Here is a 24,327-nt window from a genome sequence, read left to right on the forward strand (position 1 = left end):
TCAGCTAGTCAAAATTCTAATTACAAGAGGGGACCAGAAATGGAAAAAAATCTTATTACATGAGGGGGGCCAGAAATCTAAATCCGCCACTGCCCTGAGATTCCCGACATAAATGCCACGGAGGCCCCCCCCCCCCTCCGAATAATTCCTTATTACTGATGGAGGGGTTGGCAAATTGAATTAAAAGTCAGTGTCAGAGTTAATGACTAAGGTTTTATTATCCAATTGTGCAAATATGTCATCACAGTTGTGGATGTTTTATTTTAACCAAAACTTAAAAGTGTATTACTTTGTAAGTAAACAAGTCAGACAATTTGAGTTTTTACCATTTTAAAGACGTAAGGGTAAAATTTTGTGTCAAATATGCTAAGATTAAGATGTTAAACCATTTATTCTTTGAAAGACTTCACTTGACCTGTTCATCTTAATAACCTTTATTCTATCCATCTGTGTAGTAGAAATGCAGATCTATTTTGGAATAAATTTTATAAGCAAAGGTAATGTTTTTTGTTAGTCATTTAGAAAAGGATAAAGTTTACATTTATTTCAAATTTGAAGAAACATTTACCAATCCAACTTTTTTTCAAAGTTCCATAGACGTTGTGTCTCAAAAATAAATACAACGAAAAGCAAAATCTTCAATTATAAGAAATGTGTCCACCATGCCGCGTGTAACCCTTGTAAGGATTGAAAAAAAATCTAAGTCAGTATTTATTAGCATAAGCGATGCATAGGCCTTGGTTCTTGTCTCACTTCTATCCAGGAGCAGTCACAATCTACCCTAGGTTCTAGATTCCGGTATTTCCAGCTCGATCTTGATTTCATATATAACCCATATCAGCAATACCTAGTAAAAATGACTCCAAGGTATATATTTAATATTTACAAGCTAATTTTTACGTTGCCCTAACACTCAGGGTATCATAATCCCACATTTGGATGTATATAGCTAGGTCATTGGGTGTCGACTTTATATACTTTTTCATTCAATGCATTCACACATTTTTTAAATAATATAAAATGAATATTAAATGAACAGGTATCTTTTGTTTCAACATCAGCAAAAAACTTACATGTATAGTTTTGAATAAAAGGTGTTTAAACGATGACTGTATTTACAAACATTTTATTAAAGATAACATTAGAAACACTTAAGATGTCCACCTACCAAGCTGACTTTCAAAACCGATCCGCTCCCCCCCCCACCCCCTCCAAATTGACGTGGGGTTCGGGACCTGCTGCTGGACCCCGAAAATTTTTGTTATTTAAGGGGGCGAACGGTGCCATTTGGTATGGTTTAAAACTATGATTCAGCTAGTCAAAATTCTAATTACAAGAGGGGACCAGAAATGGAAAAAAATCTTATTACATGAGGGGGGCCAGAAATCTAAATCCGCCACTGCCCTGAGATTCCCGACATAAATGCCACGGAGGCAGCATGAGATGATAAAGTACACCGTCTTCTGATTTCAATTGCATCAGCAGTACTTGGCACCGCTATCGCAATCCTTATGTTACTGAAATGCGCAGCGAACACAATGGTCAATCTACTGTAAACTATCCACCAATTACCGGTGTGAACGGAATGCAGGTCCGCCCGGAACCGCGGTCCTACGGACCTTGGTTCCTACGGACCACCGTTCCTGAGGAATAGTAGTCCTAATTGGACCTACATTCCTGATATAATAAAGGGTAGGACTTCTATTCCTGGCGGACCTGCATGACGTTTACAGTAGTCAACGGAATGGGGGTCCGCCCTATAACTATGTCCGACCATTAAAATTAGCAGCTAGTGGATAATGACTACTGGCAGTAATATTATGCTTTAATGAGCACATAAAAGTACTCCGTAAAATCGACGGTTTGGCAGTTCGTCTCCCTGGTGTAGTGGTAAGGCTCAGTATAATGGATGCTATACAGAATAATTGTGAATAATTGTGTGAGTGGATGTAGGTTCGAATTTCGTTTACAGAAATAAAATTATGTTTACTTTTCGTGTGAATTTTTTTCTTTAGTTTTATCCTGGTCGTCATTTTTGCCACGTAGCAAATTTATTGATTGGTTACAGACATAACCAGATGTCACACGCGACCTTGTTCTTAAATACCGCTCATATATGAATACCACACCCTCACTAGACGTTTAATATGGAAGGGACAAGCAGCATCCGAACCAGGCCCGAAGTTGAAGTTATTTTCCAATATCTTGAGGAGGGCACGTATCCTATCGAGACAACACCAACACAGAAAAGAGTTATTCGGAGAACAAGCAAGTCTGATTATAAAGTAATAAGCTTTCAATTTTCATGATGTTAAATATGCAATATTATTAGAGGTCACACTACGTTATACGCAGATATACAATTCCAGGGATGTGTGTCCAATGGACCTATGTACCTTGAATAAATGTCCTGCAGGGGATTACTATTTCATGGGTATTTATGCCCGGGGGACTACAATTCCTGGGATTTTAGGTCCGGGGGACTACCATTTCTAGGATTTTAGGTCCAGGGGACTACCATTTCCAGGATTTTAGGTCCGGGGGACTACCATTTCTGGGATTTTAGGTCCGGGAACTACCATTTCTGGGATTTTAGGTCCGGGGGACTACCATTTCTGGGATTTTAGGTCCGGGCACTACCATTTCTGGGATTTTAGGTCCGGGGGACTACCATTTCTGGGATTTTAGGTCCGGGGGACTACCATTTCTAGGATTTTAGGTCCGGGGACTACCATTTCTGGGATTTTAGGTCCGGGGGACTACCATTTCTAGGATTTTAGGTCCGGGGGACTACCATTTCTGGGATTTTAGGTCCAGGGGACTACCATTTCTGGGATTTTAGGTCCGGGGACAGCTGCTTACGATTCCTTTTCTCAGTTTTAAACTCGAACAAAATAACATTAGTATATGTCAATAATTCCTTTAACATCATGAGTACACATACATGCATATTGTAATGCTTATTTCAGATTGAACAAGGCAAGCTCTATTACAGAGTTAGCAAGAGGAAAGTGAGGGACGTAGCAGATGAATGACATGCATTCCTTGGTAACTGTTGTCCTACGGACGTTAAATCCTAGTAACGTATGTCCTACATGTAGGACCTCCATTCCGAGCAACGCTAGACCTAGGACTTGCGTTCCCAGGACTTAGTGTCCGGTCGGACTTGCGTTACTAGGACTACCATTCCGTTCACACGGCATGCTTACTTTTGATTGATAAAGATGACGATAGAAATGTGTCCTTAACCTTACTGGCTCTTTATACATGTAGAATTAACTAACAACCCACTATCTTCAAAGTGTCAAAGCCTCAAAGTGTACTACAGAATGGGTTTTTATTTTATACATCCTTTCACCAACACTTTAAACGAATAAAAGAGAGTAGAAAGTTGTTGTTTTCCCTACATCAGTGGCAGTAATAAATGTAATTCTATAAGGAACTTTGTTGCATTCCGGGTTGGAAAATCCAGTCCCAAAGTAACAGCTAGCTAGGACACTCTTATCTTATTTTGATTTAATACAGCCCATCTGCACGTAAACCATTTGCGCATTAATGTCATGAGCAACGGAATAGCCAGCCTTTGTAAATTTAACAGGATCAAATTAAAAAACATCCTGTTTGTCAAATGCAACAGTCTGCTTTTTAATACATTTAACGAGGATTCCTGTTCATGCTGTTAATGTGGGCTGAGAAAGTTTTCGGGAACAGTTATTAAATTCATAGAATATCCATTCACACCGTTAATCTATGCCGCATGTGGTTCTCATCGGGTCGTTGACTTAAGGGGAAGTATGACGGTTGATGGAGTAAGATAAGGAAAAGGCATTATATAGAAAAGCAGAACTATTTCTCTACAATCCGCCCCTGCATGTCCCCCCCCTCCCACCCGGAAGGCTACGACACATTAATGTGAGCGTAAATGTTGGCCCTGATTTCCCCCCCATACAGACGCACTTATCAGCTTATACTGCATTTTGACCTAAGCTGAGCTGGAATTTGTTTACTTTTGATTGATAAAGATGACGTTAGAAATGTGGCCTTGACCTTATTGGCTCTTGATAGAATTAACCGACTTCCCTCCTTCGTACATTCTGTTCGACTCAAATATTGCACTACTTGAGTTTTGATTTCATTTACAATTCCATCCACATTGTCACCAAATAAAATGAAAGGACACAGTTTGTTTTCCCCATATATGCGACAGTAGCAGTTGTGATTCTTCAAGGATTCTTTATGGCATTCTGGGGTTGAAAACCTAGTCACAAGGTAACAGCTAGGACACTCTTATCTTATTTTATGATTTAATTTTAGAAATGCCACAGTGCCGTTCTGCACGAAGACCATTTCGACATTAATGACATTAGGTTGCACGAAGAGCATTGGGTTATTGAGATTTGTTCACCTGAGGAATTAAAAATACGGTTGTTCTCCCAAGTGCATAGAAAATGGAAACAAGCAAGATGTGGTAAAACAAGGGGATTCTGCCTATGAAAAGAAAAGAGAAACTACGTGATTAATCACCTATCCTCCACTTTATGTGGTGACATTTTTCAAAGACAAGGGGATTTTTTAATCAAAGACATAAACTAGACATAAACTCCTGTTAATGACACAAATTCCACCTACAGGTATCCGCACTCAACTGATGATCACTACTACAACCCTCGGCGTCAAGGTAAGTAAATAAAAAAGTCAAATTGTCGTGTAGCCTACCATAAATCTGCGTTGGTAGCTCGTTCTTTTCAATGGGCAAAATATCAGATACATGTACATAATTTGGGTATACTGATATATGTTTTTCTGTATAGCATTTGTCATTAATTTATTAAAGATAAGCATGAATAGGCTATATTGGAATGACGGACAAGCAGGATAACATGGCTCCATCCCTTATGTTAATAAGAAAAATGGGGATGAATATACGGATGAAATAACCTAATACAAATTTCCATTTCAAGACCAGAGTTTTAAATATTTGCATATAAATTCTGTAAAGATAAAACAGCTGGATAATGGGATACCTTGGGATAAAGTGTGTGTGGGCGGGGTTGTAGATGTGACCATCTAAAAATTTGCATCTCTGTAATGTAGTATAATAAAAGAGTGGGGCATTTAGCAAAAGTCATGTAACATGAAAGATGCATCTTGTCATTTTAAAAAAAGTATTACTACAGATAACAAAACGTCTCTAAATGCTGAAATTAACAGATTGACAGGCAGACTGAATAACATGAACCCTGACATTTCTATTTATTGTCCTATGCACCATAAGTAAGCAAGCAAATGTGACATAATTAAATTCAACATCGCCCTCCCTGTGTCAAAGTCATCTTTCTTCTGTAATTCTTCCTCTAATACTGCAATTGCATCATAAAAATATGATCCATTAGTTTACCCCAATACTGTTTAATTGCGGACAATCTAGCTAGATCCTCTGTAAATATATAAAAGTATATATATATATATATATATATATATATATATATATATATATATATATATATATATATATACTTTTAATCTTCGAGTTTGATATATATATAAGTCACATCTTAAAGGACAATGTTCATGTAAAAATCCATTTCTCGAATTTTGAAGATACAGCACTCAATCTATACACTAGAGGTATGTTTTAATCGATCCCCGCCATTTAAAAATTATAAAAACAATCTATTAGTAGAAAAAAAGCGTTTTAGTAAACCTCACCTCAATATGCAAAAATGAAGCAACAGATCTGGGTCACGTGGTACTGTGACGACAATCACGATAAAGGTCTATGAGACTCAACTGAGCTCCATGGTGCATACAGACGGAGAAGTTAATGAAAGTTGTGTTGAACGGAGTTGAGGAATTTTCGTTATGCCTCGGTGTGTTGCCGTGGGATTCACCAAAATTGCAGCTCTCGTTGACAATCTTTCTTTGTCTGTGACGGTCTTCCGTGACTTACTTACTAACTTCGGTGACAATAGTTGCGATGCTCTAGATCATGGTCACCTCAGGTGGTTTAGATCATATCAAGAGCTGGTAGTCTTTCAGATTAACTGTCGTCAGTTGGCAAACTTACTGATTGCTGATGCATTTTAAATGCATTGTAGTTGACCAAAAGCTCGTTTACAACAAACCTGTTAATTATGCACCGCTGCAATTCCCAAGCCAGGTAATAACAGGTATGAAACTCGTCTTGTGGGCTTTGATATTTTTCAATATATCTCCTTTATTTCATGGGGTTATTTTATTGGTATTTGTAAATGACGTTAAATATCAATACTTAAACAATTAAGTTCAAACACGGTCGCGAACATTAATAAAAGAAATTGCTCTCAGGGTATCTTGAAGCTTCCGTGGAAGAAAACGTGTTGAGGAAAAACAGGAAAAAGAGCGTTATATTAAAGAAAAAATGGGAACTGCTATAATAAAATGGTTCGTTATCCTAATTCGTTTATGCTTTGAGGATTTGTTTCTGAAGATTATTTCACCTGAAATATTAAATAATTTAAAAGATTGATCATTTTATAACTTGAAACGCAAATTCTGCGTCAGTACGCAATTTTTTTTTTTTTTTTTTTTTTTTTTTTTTTTTTTTTTTTTTTGCAAATTTGTAAGCTTATAACACCGTGCTATAAAGATCTACTCAAGAAAAAAATTTGCTTGGGTAAAATTGAGTACGGAATGAACTGGAGACACTTGGCTTGTCGTTAAGTTTACACGAAAATATGTCAGGTAACTTTATACTGTCTTTGAAAGAGTAAAGATTGAAAGATAATTTTAGACAAACTTTGACGGGGGAAATACCTACAAAGAGTAATGGGCTATTTCGCCAACATCTTGTTGAAAATTTTACACTGCAATTCTATTCAAATAAGCTAAGGAACTAATTGCCAAATTAATACTCTCATCACATAACAGGGGGGGTAACCAGACCTGCAAAAATTGTACGCACATATTTAAAAAGATTACAAGCACATACAGCAAAATGTAGACCTACGCAAAACATGAAGGACAGCGTAATCACAGCAAATGTACCTCATATAGTAGCTTTATTTCCATTAATAATAAAATCATCATTTAAGTCAAAAATATTCTTGCAATTTAATAACTATTTTAATTTACCCAGAACGGTATTTTTATTTTAAAGGCGGTTAACTGAAATATAGTTTTATGATTTGTTTGTGAAAATTGCCCATGTCACCCTGTTAGTTTGGAGGTCTAAGCTGGATCAAGTCCGTGTTAAAATTCCTATGAAGTTGTGCAGGAAAAATTCTTCCTTTCTTTCTCTAGCTCCTCGATAAACCTGGTGTTCAGATTTTATCTAGTACCCCCAGGTCTACGGGAGCTGCGCTTTGTAACTAACGCACAGGTAGATTTTTACCTGAGATAACTGGAGTAAAGCTTAGATAGAGAGTGCGTTCGATACAAGCAAGACAAATTGAATGCCATTTAACCCTCTAATTAAGAGGTAAAGGAAGTTCCAGTTAGATGGATGATTAAGATAGGACTTGTAAAGGTAACGGGCATTGTTTACCTCAGTTTAATAAAAGTATGCAAGACGGAGTGTCAGCGGTTTAATAAAATAAATTGAATTTCACAAATAACATGGACCTCATATGCAATAATCAACATTTCCCTTAACTCATTCAAATGCAGTGTTTTATACAACTTGGGATAACCATAATGAAATGATTGTTAAAGAAATGACTAGACGGGAAATGGTTTTACACAGCTTCACGAGGATTTAGACCCCTCGGGTAAGAGATTTGAATGAGTATTAACTTTTATCAGAAGTCAGAGAAGTCATCTTACATGTAGACAACGCAGCTCAGTTTGACAGCTAAGCACGCTCTGTTCTCCAGTGGCTCGATTGTCGTCATCGGACCACGTGACCACGTAGCTCATTAACTCCCATGCCGAGCAAATAGGACGTTTTTTAAAGCCAAAAATTTACAAAATGAGCTTTTAATTTGTGTATTTGGATAAAGATATCGTTTGTTGAGCATGTTTTCTGAAGAATATGTCCCGTTCAGGCCATTCTGACGGCATGAAGCAAACCCTTTAAGAAAAGCACAAAACAATAATGCACAAAATAGGAGACTACCAAGTCTGATGCAATAATACATTATGTTTAACTGCACAGTCAACATCAAATTTTAATTATGCACAACAGGTAACACCGACGAAAGTAAAAGCATAAGGCTTCAGGCCCATCAGAGTTCAAGTTTATACTTTGAAAGTGCCAGACTGAGAAAAATGAAAATTTCACACAAAATTGCATACATTCAATAATAAAAGATAACCCAATTGACCTGGTTTTCTAATTTGAACTGCATGCCAATCCTAAAAATCATACTTGTAAGTTAAAAATAATAATAAGTAACACAGTTTTCTTTTCATAATGTTTGCAGAAGCAGTGCAAAAAGATTTTTGTCAATTTTGATGTAACATTACATAATATATTAGAATAATTATCACCAAAGTAACAGCTAGTAAATCATTATCTCATCTTATGATTTACCATGACTTTTGTGCACGTAGTCCATTTGGACATTGATAGCCGGGATCCACCCGTTTATATATATATATATATATATATATATATATATATATATATATATATATATATATATATATATATATATAACTGGAAATGGGATAACAAATTAATAGAATCCTTATGATGAAAGGAAAATAAAGTCGGTGTTTAGCCAAATTGATGTATGAAATATTGTGACATTTTTCCACAACAGTTAGACTGATATTTTGATTCTGTACCTTATATAGGAAGCTGTCTTTGATACAAGTCCAACCCTCATTAGTTGATGCCACTGTGATATCAAGCAGAATTCACGGATAACCAGGTAGGTTAAGGTTTAGAAAAACTAGTGGATCAGAAAAAGATCTTATAAATAGACATAACAGTATCATATTTACAAATATATATTACCATGTATTTACTATTGGGAGAATGTTGTCATGTTTTAGAGCTCTGAATTCTGAAGTTACGATTGCAGGGCCAAATGAACAGATGGACTGGACAACATGACACCCTAACACAGTGTTTCCATTTATTGTCCTATTGTACTAAATGTAAATACACAAGGGTGACATAATACATTTCACCATTGCCGTTTCTATGTCATACCGATAAAAACTCCATAAAATATTATCATTCAGTCTACCTGAATCACGTTTAATTTCAAATAATTTAGCTGGATCATATATTTATTTCATTGTATAACGTTATTGAATCCATTATAAGGTAAAATTTTATCCTTGAGATAAGTTGATAAGATTTATAATAAAAAAAAATTAAGTCCCCAACAACTACGAGCGCTGCCTAAAAACATGACCCACTTATGCTCACTTTTAAGGAACCTGTGTTTAAAATATACGGAGTAGTCATTTTCAAGATTATGTGAAGTCAATTCACGCTTGACACAGTTTTTAACCCAACAAATTACCTATAATTTATTAATCTCAAACCCCAGTCACTGTTAATGTAGGCTGAGAAAGTTCTTGGCGGAACATGTGTTGAAGGCTTACAATACACATGCGAATAATTTTTGTGTCACCTGTAGTACTAATCTAGACACTGGCTGAGTAGAAAATAAAACTTTTGGTGTCTTAGGATGAAAATACACTTCATATAGATCCTCAAAAAATCTTATCAGATCAAACCCCCAGATTGCACCTCCCATAGCAGCACTTACAGCTGGAGGCAGCTAGAACTGAGGTTCTGGATTAGATGTAAACATCGAGATTTACATATATGGTCTTACATCAGCAATACAAGGAGTGAGACGGGCTTTGCCCATGCATTCCTGTAGATCTTTAATTGATCTACCATATCTGTATTTGGGCTACAAACACCACCAAAATTGATTATGTTGTGACGGATGATAGTTCACTCACTTTAGTAAACACATTATTAAAATACTGACGCATTTGAGTGAATATTGATATTACTTTTTTTCTGGAGTGAAGTCATTCACAGGAGTGCTTAGTTCATTTATTTATACTGCTGAATAACAGCACAGAACGGAGTGACATTAGCGAGCAGTTTCTCTGTATATTCTCCGCAATTATACTTTGTTTGTGTATAGCCTGTCAGTACCTCTATTGTAACATAGTGTACAAGTTTGATATTGTATATTCATCTCTTGGTTCATATATTAGTAATTAATTAATCTTGCATCATCAGTATATTGTATATAAGGTAAGTCAAATCACCCATCCATCCCAGATTTTACTAGTGAATTTAGCAAGATATTTACATTATAACACAAAAAGGGCACAGCCTATATGGCATATTTTAGTACTCTTTTCCTCCATTGTATTGCCAATTGAGCCAGGAATCCAGTTTAGTTTACTGTGGCTGGCAAAGATTTTATGATATATAAACATTAATGATAAATGTATGCGACCGTTTTACCACAGCTTTCTCAGCTTGCACTGGACAACTTTTTGACAAACACACACACGCTCGGCTGTCACCTTGATTAGATAGTAAACGATTGTCGTAAAATCGCTAAATGATATTAAAACTTGGTGCATAAACTTGAAAACCACCTAGGACAACCTTAAATTGCCACATTAATCCAATACAATGCTAAATAACTATAACAAGTGGTTAAAGCCTTCAAACCGAATGTCGTAAAGTCCCCATATACCTCCATAGAGACAATAAAATAGAGTAAACTTGTGAAACAAGATTCCACAATTTTAAACATAATAATCGAAATAAAATACTGCCGGGCATCAGAGCGGCCTAAAACTTGGCACGCTTACCGCAAATACTGCAGGCTACATTATCCCGTCGCTCGTTTGTAAATTCCGTGCATGGCATACGCACAATCAAACCGTAAATCCAAATTCCCGGTTTGACGTTTAAGTCGGTCCTCTCCACCATCCAATTTAGGAAATGACGTAACCGCAGAGGTTGTATTGTCCAATGGCATGGCTTCTTTTTCGTAATGGGAGGTTTGAGAGGACTGACGTAAACGTCAAACCGTGCATACACAGTGAATGTGAACCAAAACCTAAGGTGAAATATATAAAGATATCATAGGAAGTCCTCCATGTATATAAAAGAAGTCTTCAGTCCATCTGTCAGGAACCACAGTATAGAAAAAAGAGTAATCAGTACTTTTAAGACATTGTTTCATAAAATTCATACATGGGAAGCCATGTTGTACAGTATCTTCAGATAATTCTTCACACTCTGCAGTTCAAATTTTAATGTCCTTTGTTTAGAAGCCAGTAATCTGTTACAGGGAGTGATTAACGGTGACCACCAGGAAGAGGTGGCCTTGTGTATGAAGTAACCAATCAGTTTTTAAGTTATGTGATTGACAGTTTAACTGATTAAGTTTAGCATATAAACATGTAAACTTAAATCTAGAGGGGGAGATGAGGGAGAGTAATATGTAGAAAGACTGGATAGAGAAGAGTAAGATATGTAAAAAGAGGGGAGAAAGATGCAGAAAGGGCTGGGAGGGGGAGAGTAAGATGAAGAAAGAGAGCAATATGTAGAGGAGATATGTAGAGAGAGGAGGAGAGAGAGGTCATACTTGCGTAATGTATCTTTTAGTGTAGCAAAATATATTCAGTTGAAGTTACAGCATGGAGTCGTTTCATTCTTTTCCGTGTGCAGACAAGGAACCTGGGAATCTATGTAGCAGCATTGCAGATAACAATAATAATTCATTAAGCCAATAAAATACAAATGTATAAAATCAGGAATCTTTTGCCCTGTAGTAGCGCCATTGAAATATAAAGAATGAAAATTAAAATTACATGTTAGAGTAAAAAATAGTTACTGCCGAGGGATAAAAGCTATTTAAAAATCGCTTACTACCCTTAAAAGCTAAGAGTCTCGAATTGCTAGGTAACAATTGAAAAAGGGTAGCGTTATCCAAAAATGTGAGCCCATTGTGTCGAACCCCTATGGTTATCTTATAAAAAAGTTATTTTATGTAAGGTGGGTTCCCGGGGTGGTCTTAAGGGGGTTCCCCACACATCGTTGGCATATATGTAAAACACGTTTTTCATCAGACTTCTGGCAGACAGACTCTTGGAATTTCTGAAATTTATAACCCCTACGCCAGAGTCTCCAACTGTTATGCCCAGTACCCATAAATGGGGTGCTTATTATAGAAGGATTTCCAGGAATCCCTAAAACTATCCAAAAAGCACCCTGGGTCCATACAAGACTGGGTTCCCATGCCTAGATCAATCCAACAGGATCGGTCTAACCCCATGGGGATTCACGCTAAATTGCTATCAACTTGAGTGGCTTAAATGTCTGTCATTTTTTGATAACCAAAACTTTAAAATGTAAGTAAACCAGTCAGATAATTTGCGTTTTTATCATTTTAAGGACAAAGGATAAATTTGTGTCGAATAAGCTAAGATTAAGATGTTAAAACGTTTATTCTTTGAGAGACTTCACTTGACCTGTTCATCTTAATAACCCTTATTCTATCCCTCTGTGTAGTAGAAATGCAGATCTATTTTGGAATAAATTTTATAAGCAAAAATTGTTTTTGTTTGTCTTTAAGAAAAGGATAAAAATTAAATTTATTTTAAATATGTAAAACATTTACAGGTGTAACTTTGTTTCTTTCAAAGTTCCATACACGTTGCGTCTCGAATATAAATACAACGAAGGGTAATTTTTTATAAATATTACAGCTGGGACCGCCATGCCGTGTTTAACCCTTGCATGGATTTATTTAATTAAAGCAAAGCGAAGTCCGTGCATATTAGCAGTTCTTTACTCATTTCTATCTAGGGACACTTATAGTCCTAGTTTTGGATGTATTGCTTGATCATTGGGTGTCGAGTTTATATACTTTTTTTGACGTACATTCAATGCCTTCGCATATTTTAGTATAATAAATATGTACGCATTTCACAGACTCATAAACAGATTTTACCTGACTCATAAAAATGAACAGGTGTCCTTTTTCAACATTAGGAAAATAAATAATTAACAATATGAATAAAATATCTTTTAAACGGTGACTACATTTGCAACCATTTCATTAAAAATAACATTACAAACACTTAAGAAGTCCACATACCAAGCTGACTTTCAAGTTAGTCTAGATCTCACTCTGAGATCCGCGACATGAATGACGTGGAAAGCGTGCTTGAGATGATGAAGTAAACCGTCTTCTGATTTCTATATCATCAGCAGTACTCGTCACCACTATCGCGATCCTTATGTTGCTGAAATGCATCCAAAGAAGAAAGAGATATAACTGTGATGCGCCAATAACTGGTGCGTCTTCCGTTAACGATAACAAGTCCAAAACGGGCAATGTGGATAATTCCATTTTCAAAATTTTAGTTTTCTTAATGTGAAATGTGCAAACGCTATCCTACTAGAATTTGTTGTCAAATTCCTTAATAGTACAACAAAAGAACCATAGAGTTCAGATCACAAATATGATCCCTAAACTTGAAAATTAATTTTAAGGAGTTTTTTATGCACTCGACTTGTTTTATGACTTCATGACCTTACATGTAATTATATAACACAAGTTGACACGTGCAATTAGAGTAATTGAGATTTGTATGCACCAAGCAATAGTGCAGCACTGGATCCACCTAAGATAAAAATTGGGATATAAGCCTGCTGAATAAGTATCTAGGGAGCAAACCTTTAGAGAGACCACTTGGGAGAGCCAACAACTCGGACGCCAGTTATAGGAGAGGATTAAGAAGTTTAAGACTTCACGTAGATCATGTAGTTAGGGAGCGTGAACAAAATACACCCCATTTCCATAGATTTTTAGATTGATCTATCCCTGTGGGGAGTCTCACTAGATTACTGTCAGTTTGGCCGGCTTAAGCATCTGTCCCGCCTACTAAAAGCTGTAAGGGGGTAATTAACTATGGTGCCCGCTCGGCTGACTGCAATTTAGCGTGAAACCCAAGGGAGTTAGGTCGATCTAAATTTTAATCCCTGGATCGATCTAAATCTCTGGAAGTACACCCATAGACCCTTAAACTGGTCATTATGTGTCCTTGGGTTTTCTTTGAGCAAGTTTACGTAAATCTGACACGAACCGTGGAATTTCGATCGGATTGCGTTTTGTGCAGTATAAAAGTTATCATTACAATAGGTTGACAGGTCTCCTTACACTAATATTTTTTTCATACGGGATATAAGCTTGGGTCACAAAAAATATTAGACGCGTATATATCGATATGCTTCTCTACAGATCGAAACCCTTTTCCCGCTTTGGTTGGAATCAGTGGCTAGCATTGACTCATTCTTTGTCAAGTAGAACATTTTTCTCTGTAGTCGTCAATTTTTTTGTGTGTGTCTTTTATTTGATTGTTATGTGTCAAATTATCCAGTTTCATCAATTGATTCTGATTGATTCTTGTTCTCTGTACATTCGATTAACAATCTGGGTAGCTTCAAGAATAAAGTACACGTAACAACCATTAAGCTGAAATATATTTTATGACATAATTTAGGAAATAGCAAAAAAAGAGAGTTCTGATGATGAAAAAGAAATAAGAAACTTCGTAATTAATCACACGCATTTCCCTTTATGTGGTGGCAATTTTCACAAGAACGTATATGGCAATAATGTGCGGGTGTCGTTTTTTGTCTCGTTTTACTGCTGCTGAGATGTCATTGTATTGATTTCTTAAGGTCTGATATCTAAAAATTCATGACAAACATTACTGCAATATGCACAACAGCAAATAAATGAATAAAGGGCAAATACGGAGAAGAGCATTTTTGTTGGAATGAAAAGTGGGAGATACCCAATTCTTTTAAGTATGAAGCTACATTTTTTAAAAATATTGATTTAAACCCCCTCTTCGAAAAGATCTACTCAAGAAAAAAATTGCTTGGGTACGGAATTGAGTACAGAATGAACTGGAGACACTTGGCTGGTCATTAAGTTTTCACGAAAATATGTCAGATAGCTTTAAACTGTCCTTGAAAGAGTAAAGATTTAGACAAACATTGACGGGGGAAATATCCACAAAGAGTAAAGGGTTATTGCACCAACATCTTGTTGAAATTTTTACACTGCAATTCTATTTAAACTAATTGCCAAATTTAGACTTTCATTACATACATCTGATGTATTAGATGGCGTTGTGAATATGAGGCATGCGTTAGATTAAGTCTCTCTTACCTTCTATTACATTTCAGTAGAGACGAGAGATGAAGAAGTGGCGGTAACCATGGCAACGGCAATAACACAGCCTGACTCTAAACAGGAAAATTTTTTCCGCATGACCATTCTGATTGTCGAGTATGGTTTGACGGTCTTGCAAGATGTTCTTCGGGAAGAGCTAACAAAAAGCTATTCCAGTGTTTTTGACCCCCAGAATGGGTTGCTATGTGGGGTGCTAGGTGATGGAACTGTCAGGACAAAACTGGATAGACTAGTAAGATCAAGAATACTTAATGTACATCAACAGAACCAGCTGTATCCTGGTGGAAACCCCTCCCCATTAGGGACTGTTGGTGATTTAGACATCACACTGACTGTGCTTTTGCTGAGAAACATCACAACATTGAATCCACGTCCAGGGTTGAATGCATGGGACAACCCCTCTGACACAGACACGTCAAGAGAAGCCACGATTGGGCGAGTTAAAAGATACCGAAATATTGTATACGGCCATGCAAACAATGCAGCAATTAGCGATCAAGATTTTAAAGCACATTTCTCAAGCCTTAAGTCCAACCTCCTGGCTCTCTCTAGTATGTACACCAGTGAGGACTATGATGACATCTTGACTCGACATCTTGATGCTACTTTACTGAAGGAAAACAAGGACATTTTGAAAACATGGCGTGATTATGACAACGATGTGAAAGAGCAGGTGAAGATCATGGAAACAAAACTCCTGGACGGCCAAAAAAGAAGTGAAGAGAACGTTCTTGGGGAGGTAAAAATTGGCACACAGCATACGCATAATAAACTTGAGGAAATCTCTGAAAGAATCACACAGGTGAACAAAGTTCAGTCAGAGCTGACCCACCAAGTCAGAGAGTTACAGGTGTGCGTGGAAGGGGTCAAAGGAGCACAGAATCGAGATTCACAAAGATGGTCTCTAGATCAACAAGTTCAGATTATCAAAGGTATTTATTTTATGCATTTAGATATTTTTTTCTTAAACTCACTAAAATATTGGGACCAGCATTAATGAAGTTCACAATACAGAACTACCATTTCAGGATATGCCGATTGTGTTAAATTTTGCTGTTAGTTATGACGGCAGTTACTTCATGACTATTCACATGCAATGCAAATTGTCTTAAGTTACCATTATATATGTAAATAAGATAAGGCAACTGTCAGGTTTTATGAAATGAACTGAAAAACATGTAGTCTTGGGTGACAGATATGTGTAAGGGTAGATCTAATGGATATTTCAAGAAAACTTCAGTTTCCTTTAATGTTACATTAAAAGGAAATGTTTTGAAAAGTAAAAACGTTGAAATCATTAAAGGTATAAAACTGTTCGTTTTGGCCCAAAATGAATTTTCCTGGAGTAAACAACAATTTTCTCTTACTAACAAATGGTTAATGAATCCATTTCTACATTCAATGTTAGTCCCTCTTTATTTCTAAAAAGTTTGTTTTTTTTTGTTATAATCTCTTAAGAAATTATAAAAGAGCATAGCCATCTATGGGGGTCACGTGGTCCGATGACAAGCTCAGATATCAGAATAATAGCTATAACTGCCGTTTTTGCGGTAAAACAGAATATATTATACTTCTTTGAGTTGTTTACAATGTTTTTATTGTGAAATATAGATCTCATACGAAAAGTTCCTATATCCCTTACCCAAATCAAATTTGCAAGTTACTTGTAGTAAGGGAACTAGCTGTCAATGAGAGTGATATCATATTCAGTAAAGTCACGTTTCCCACGTCTTTGAAGCATCCATAAAGTATAATAAAACCTAAGTAAAATTATCAAGCAAATGAAATGTGAACGAAAAGTATCAACGGTCTTTTAAAGAGAAAAAAAAACGAAAATTTGAATGCAGATAACTGATATTTACCACTGATAAAATACATATACAGTTTATTTTTTCACTTAAAAAGGGCTATTTCAAGCTTTTAAGCATTTTATAAGTAGTAAAAAGTACTTTGCAATACTTCTTTCTACTTAAAAACAGTAGAAAGTATTCTTATAATCTGTACTCCATAAGCAGTTCTATATTTTTCTTTCCACAGAGCTTTGAAAATACCATTTCTTCGCATGAAAGACTTCCCTCACAAACATTCCATCTTTGTAATTGATGAAAAACTAATTCCATACACTATTATATTTATTGCCATTGTGGATCAAGTTTTGCTTTCAGATGCAAGTAATATTTTCAATGTTTTAATGAGTGTTCCCGGTGCTAATATTAGTTGGAAAGGAGGAAATTGTCAGAAACGATTCACACAGGGTATTAACAGTCTTGCATAATATGCACCGCTAGTTTTGTTAGTAGTTACTGACGTAAAGTTATAGTATGTTGTGTTATATAATGTCATTATCAAGTTACTTAATAAAATGCAAGTATGTCTAGATATTTCTTTATTCTGAATTCTAGGCTCAGTGGACAGTGAAATTTCAGCCACAATGACTGGCAGCGGGAGTGACAGAGAACCCGTGGCTGTTTTACCATCTCATATGGATGAAGAAGCAAGTAAGCACCAGACTCAGACGCTGACCTTTGAAAACTCTGATGAACCACCATGTGTCTCAGCTGTACCTCATCCAGATGTCACCACCCCCCTGTGTGAAGACAGACACAAACACGATATGAACACCAATGAAACTATAATGTCCCAGACAACAGGTGATCACACTCATCCAATAATACCTGTTTGAAAAGCTACAAGTAACTAACGCTTTTAATTGTTCCCCCCTCCTTAATCAAGTTGCCAGGTAATGACTTACTCATCCTCAAGTGCCCGTTCGAGTAACTGAAACTCTTCATTTTTGACACCCCATTTATGAAGTTTCCCTCCATTAGTCAATAATTAAGCTACATACGTGCCGCAGGCCTAGGCCAGATTGAGAACCAGTCAGATTTTAATGGGCCTAGGATGGTGCTTTCAATTCGACATAATACGATTTATAAGATAGTAAGAATGAATTTACATTCTGATCTACTCAGATTTAAAATCAAGCTAGGATTGGAATGTCAGTGTGATCCAGTAAGATTTTAAATCGGGTTTTATATTAACTTTGACCTAGCCAGAAGTCTAGGTACTATTTTATTTTGCCCAGACCTTTTGAAATCTGACTACATAATATTGAAATTTTAATATTAGTAAAGAAATAATAAGTGAATATATTCGTAAAAATGATAATACATAGTATGCTGTTTTTGTTTTGCTTTTGTTGTTGTTGTTGTTGCTCATTAATAAGTTAAGTCAAGATCATAGTAAACATTGTTTAATGCATAATCATAATGTAAAAATGCATAACAATTACAAAATATATACATGTGTTTGAGAAAGAAGAGGCAATATTTCTCCTTGCGCTCAAAAACCACTGAGAACCGAAACACACACACATACACATACACACATACAAGATAAATTATATCATATTAGTAAGACAGATGTATCCCTTTCAGTTACAAAGAGTGCACAGGACTATCAGGAGTGTGGAAAAGAGGACAGCATGGCTGAAGAATTTAAAGGAGGCGTGGAGGTATTGCACTTTCTACGAGATTTGGAGAGAAGACCAGCAGACGACCAGACACCAATACCAGACATGGTCACCAAGTGTACAGTGCTGGAGCTAGCGTATCAGAACATTGACCACATCCCTAACACCATAGATAGATGCATCAATGTGAAGAGGATCAATCTGAGAGGGAACAAACTTTCGTCACTTCCTTGGTCGTTGTCTCAGTTAAAAAATGTCACATATATTAATCTCAGTCGGAATCAGTTCACAAAGCTCCCGGCCTCAGTGTGTTCTCTACCACATATAGGGAACCTGGACCTAAAGCATAACAAGTTATCCAGTCTTCCTCCCGATTTTAGTAAGTTGACCACACTGAAGAGTTTAGACCTCGGGTGTAATCAGTTCACAGAGCTCCCAGCCTCAGTGTGTGCTCTACCACATATAGAAAACCTGGACCTGTGGAATAACAGACTATCCAGTCTCCACACTGATATCAGTAAGTTGACCACACTGAAGAGATTAAACCTTGGGGGTAATCAGCTCACAGAGCTCCCAGGCTCATTGTGTACTCTACCACATATAGAGAACCTGGACCTACATAAAAACAAGCTATCCAGTCTCCCTCCTTATATCAGTAAAATGACCACACTGAAGAGATTAAGCCTCAAATATAATATGCTCACAGAGCTCCCAGCCTCAGTGTGTGCTCTACCACACATAGAGAACCTGGACCTAGAGTTTAACAAGCTATCCAAGCTCCCTTCTGATGTCAGTTATATGACCGCACTGAAGTATCTGAATGTTTCCAGCAATAATATTACACATTTACCCCACCAGCTTGCTTCACTTACACTTCGTGATCTGTGTGTGGATGATAACCCCATCCAGCAACCACCCAAGTCAGTGTGTGAGGCAGGACAAGACGCAATATTCAGATTCTTAACAGAACTCAAAGAATCAAAAGCAGTCAAGTCTTCCAGAATCCAAATAAACATCCTAGGAGAGACAGAAAGTGGGAAAACCAGTTTAGCGCGCTCCTTAAGGCATGACACCCCTATGTTGACTGATAAAGCTGATAGAACTAGAGTTGTGGAGCAATCACTGTGGGAAATTGAAAGGGGTGTCAGTTTTAACATCAATGACTTTGGAGGTCATGATGTGTACAGAGTTGGACACCGTATCTTCGTCTCACAGAACAGTATAGTTCTTGTCACCTTTGACTTGTCGACCTATGACACAAGCAGCAGATCACATTTTGGACGACATATTGGAATGTGGATAGACATGGTGCAGTCCCATAATCCAGGGGTGACAATTGCATTAGTTGGTACACATCTCGATAAAACTAATGAGTTGAACCGCAAGGCTGTCTGTGAATCTATTCAAGAAGCAATCACACATGAAAAGATATGCAGGCAAAAGTGGTATGAAAGGCAAATAAGAGATCTTAAGGAAAAAATACAGACCTCACAGAAAAACAGAAATCAAGGTCTGATTTCAGCATACAAGGAGACGATAGAATCACTGGAGAATATAAGAGGATATGATGAATCAAGAATCCATCATTACATTTTCATGGTGAGTTCCAAGACCAAAGCAGGTTTAAGTGACCTTAAAGATTATCTATCTACCCAAGCAAAGGAAAGAAGTGTTACCCTACCACAAGCCTGGCATGGAGCAGCAAAGATCATCTATGCAAAAAAAGAAAATAAAGCTGAAAGCACCATTTGCAGGGAAAATATAACACAAGCCATACGAAACTCAGTTGAAGGTTTCAGAGGTACCAAAACATTCTTATGGATGACATTTCGTCAAAAACCAGAGGATGAAGTAAATGGTATCCTTGCTTACCTTGCCAACAGAGGTGATTTCATCTGGTATCCGAATAGTCCAATCCTTAGAAACACTATCTTCCACAGACAGGACGTTCTAGCTGATCTCCTCAAGGCAGTCCTCAACCACGATAAGGATAAATTTGAGTTTCTAAAACAAATCATCGTCAGTGAACCAATGGCAGAGAGAATTAAAGAAGATTTCATCATGAGAGGAATTCTCTCTGTGCAGGTGATGGAGGCTCTATGGGAACCATTTGGTTTGACAGCCAGAGAAACCAGTGCAATGGTGGAGCTCATGCAGAGGCTGGAATTATGCTTCAAGGCGAACGAGGGCAAAGATGGTTACACGTTTCACTTTCCATGGCTACTGGAACAAAGCCGCCCACCAATCATGGACACCAAGTGGCCTCACTCAGTACCACAGGACAGTACACAGCTTACCCTGAATGTGTATTTCCCATATCGCTGTCCTGATGGTCTCTATGAGAAATTGTCAGTGCGCCTTCATTCAACCCTGGGACACTTTCAGCCTATGAGGAGAGACTGGAGAGATGGGGTATTTGTGGACATGGCATCACACTGCATGCAAATGACCAGAAGCCAGACGGACAGAGACTGGGTGATCACCATTGCTGTCCGAGGTCAACATCTCCCAGACCTGTGGAGAACACTGCTCCAAAACCATGATCACCTTATGGACATCCTGGAGGAAGATTGGCCTGGCTTACCACGTGACAAGTGCCTGGTGTGTCCTCACTGTACAAGTCTAGATGTAGAGCCCCCGACCCTGTTCCCTGGTGAAGTGATTGACCAGAAACCAGCCATAACTGTTCACTTGGTGCCATGTTGGAAAACTGGGGAACTAATATCAGCAGACCTAATATATCCCTATATGCCAGGTAAGATATTTGATATTACCCCATTCCAACTAATGGTGTACATTCCAACAGTTACCTAACCAATGAATCCTTTGGGGATATGTGTAGATAGAACTATATTGCATAAAAAACTGTGTAGCTAAAATGTGCCTAGTTCTTTCATTTATTTATCCCTTCAGGAGCCATTGATCAAATGCAATCTACACCTTATAATACAGGTCACTTTTTTCATGTCTTTGCTGTTTATAATATTCAGGTTTCACTGCCATGAAACATCACCAAAAGCGTGCCCTGAAACAGCACATGGAGCTGCTGGTCAGTAACATTACCACGCCATGCCTGAGTTACCTGCTGGACAAGCTGATACAGGAAGACATCATCACTGACAGAGAGAAGGAGTATGTACGTTCTAAGCCGTCTACTGGGGACACAGAGGAGGTTGAGAGGGCAGCAGCAGCAGCAGCAGCCAGAGTGGTGTCTCCTGAACAGACAAGAACACTGCTCAGTATTCTGCTTACCAAAGAGAAGAGGGCATTCCAATGTCTATGTAGATGTCTGGAGAAGAATGGACAGGGATTTCTAGCAGAGCAGCTGAAAAGGTAATGAACTAATACCTGGATGTTTAATGAAAAAATAAGTTTAATATTTTCACATGGGACTCTTGGTTTGTATAAATCCTTTGTAGTGTTGTAAAATATTTACTTTTAAAAGGCACTTAACTTTGAAGGAGGAATATTTCATTTCTATGCCCAAGTTAAATCTTCTAATAGAATATAAAAAACTGGTGTAAAAAATGACATTGTACTGATAGTATATATTTTTAATGTGTGATAGGCGCTTTTTGTTTCCGTCTTCCAGGTCATGATTCTTATTTCTGTCTGAAGATGACTGTCTACATTCCTCTCTCCGGTAAGATGACACTGGTGGTGACATTTTCTGATAAATAGTTCATTACTGTCTGGTGACTGTGACCCACTACTACGGCAGATATCCAATTCCATGGATGATGATATTGATAACACTATGTCTTATTGGATCATTACTGTCTGGTGACTGTGACCCACTACTACAGCAGATATCCAATTCCATGGATGATGATATTGATAACACTATGTCTTATTGGATCATTACTGTCTGGTGACTGTGACCCACTACTACAGCAGATATCCAATTCCATGGATGATGATATTGATAACACTATGCATTGTCTTACATCAGCAATACAAGGAGATTGATGAAAAATCCTTGCGTTGTTCCCCTGCAGTGTTTAGGCAAATGGGAGCTTCTGTTATATATTTTTTCGTTGTATATTTCCTGCATTTTAACTTTAATCACTTTCAAACCTGGCGATGTTATGATGGATACTGGATATCTCCAGTCATTGATTTTGTAAATATAAATAGACATGGTGTCAAAGTATTTCAATGCTGTGTAAACAATGATCTTTATTTCTTCTCTAGTAAATACAGGTATCATTTATTAAGACCGATGAGCGTGATTTCATAAATGCTTTGAAGAATTGACATTGGCAAGCAGTACCTCTGTATATTACCCCATCATTATAGTTTGTTTGTGTATAGCCTGTCAGTACCTCTATTGTAACATAGTGTACATGTTTTGAAATTGTATATTGATATTGTATATTCATCTCCTGGATCATATATAATCGTGCATCATCAGCTTATATTGTATTGTGTACGTAAGATCCCCCATTGCAGATTTAAGTAGTCAGACATTTACCTATCCCAGTCTGTATCTTCATAATTTGCAACTTTGCATCGAAATTGAATGACAAAATTTTCAGGATTTAAGCCGTACATATTGAGGCATTTTGTCACAACTTTTCTAACTGGTCAGCATTTGTAGAGAATCGTTGTATCTCATCCTTTATTGATTACTTTTTATTAAGACATGAGATACCTGTAGGATTCAGATGTTGTTATAAAGACTTAAATGAGGTAGCATTGATGATTAATTTTGTGTTTTTCATGTACATAAACATTGTAAGCATAATGCTACCGCTGTAGAAGGTATCTTTATTATTGTTGGATAGATACTGCCTTATTCTTTCATACAATTTCAATTAAGCATTGTAAAGGTTTTGTCAACTTGCTTCACTGTTACAGTTACATAGCATTATTTGCTGGCGAGATGAGAATGACTAAATAAATCAGTTTTTGTAAGTTTACTAGTCCGTAAATTGCATTTTTACCCTCACACGCCTTTACGGATATGGGTGGTGTTTTTGTGATTATTAAAAGTATTTCCGTAAAAGGAGTTAGAGTTCAATTAAAATATCCTTATAGTATTAACTTGTTGTATCGGGCAAAGAGACCAATGACAGGTTGCTCGTCTAAAAATCTGTATTCACTCATACTGTTTGCTCAAACAGAAATTTCATGCTGTAATAAATCTTGTTTTATTATACATTCTTTGTTTTACCTTCAAGTTACTTTAATATTGTTATTTTTTTTTGTCAATTTGGGAACGTTCTAGTGATCAACTACCTTTAAAATTTGTGGAATTAGTGGCTATGTTCAAGAAAGCAGGTGTACCATGAAAATCTGACTCCCCTAAAATGTGACTCCCCAGTCAGATTTTCATTATGAAAATGTGACTCCCCTGTCAGATTTTCATAATGAAAATGTGACTCCCCCTATGAAATTTTGACCCCCCCCCCAAAAAAAAAAAAAATTCATTATTTAATTTTATTTGAGTAAATGACTATGATCTTGTAGTATACATAATGGAGGATATATTGACACTTTTTTGGTAGTTTGCAGGTGAAAATTTTTTCATGCAAAAAAAAAAAATAATAATAATAAGAAAATTAAAAATGTGCACATGATGAAAATCTGGTTCCCCATGAAAATTTGACTCCCCCTCCACAAAACTTCATAAATCTTATTTTATTTTGAGTATTTGACTGT

General features: G+C 36.9%; 1 protein-coding gene across 3 annotated transcripts; it reads left to right on the top strand.

Annotated features, from left to right (window-relative positions):
* The first annotated feature begins 3,914 nt into the window (after positions 1–3,914).
* Positions 3,915–23,816, top strand: LOC106150716 (uncharacterized). Of its 3 annotated transcripts, none has more exons than XM_087012825.1 (7): positions 3,915–4,678; positions 8,779–8,855; positions 15,185–16,123; positions 17,594–17,689; positions 18,629–21,418; positions 21,654–21,996; positions 22,256–23,816. In XM_087012825.1, the coding sequence occupies exons 3-7, from the start codon at positions 15,217–15,219 to the stop codon at positions 22,260–22,262; spliced, it is 4,143 nt and encodes a 1,380-aa protein (XP_086868951.1). In that variant the 5' UTR covers positions 3,915–4,678; positions 8,779–8,855; positions 15,185–15,216; the 3' UTR covers positions 22,263–23,816. The 3 variants fall into 3 exon arrangements, with proteins under 3 accessions (XP_086868951.1, XP_086868950.1, XP_086868949.1); XM_087012824.1 differs by having other exon boundaries at positions 3,916–4,678; positions 15,188–16,123; positions 17,594–17,842; XM_087012823.1 differs by having other exon boundaries at positions 3,917–4,678; positions 17,594–17,842.
* Positions 23,817–24,327: the final 511 nt, after the last annotated feature.

The sequence above is a fragment of the Lingula anatina genome, chromosome 5 (assembly GCF_051362555.1).
Source record: "Lingula anatina isolate TDL-2025a chromosome 5, LinAna3.0, whole genome shotgun sequence".
NCBI classification, from domain to species: Eukaryota; Metazoa; Brachiopoda; class Lingulata; order Lingulida; family Lingulidae; genus Lingula; species Lingula anatina.

Bases quoted from the DNA above. Each gene is read 5' to 3' on its own strand.
- LOC106150716 (XM_087012824.1), top strand. From the start codon at position 15,217: ATGGCAACGGCAATAACACAGCCTGACTCTAAACAGGAAAATTTTTTC. The intron at 16,124-17,593 runs GTATTTATTTTA...TCTGAATTCTAG, and splicing joins ACAAGTTCAGATTATCAAAG to GCTCAGTGGACAGTGAAATT. The intron at 21,419-21,653 runs GTAAGATATTTG...TATAATATTCAG, and splicing joins AATATATCCCTATATGCCAG to GTTTCACTGCCATGAAACAT.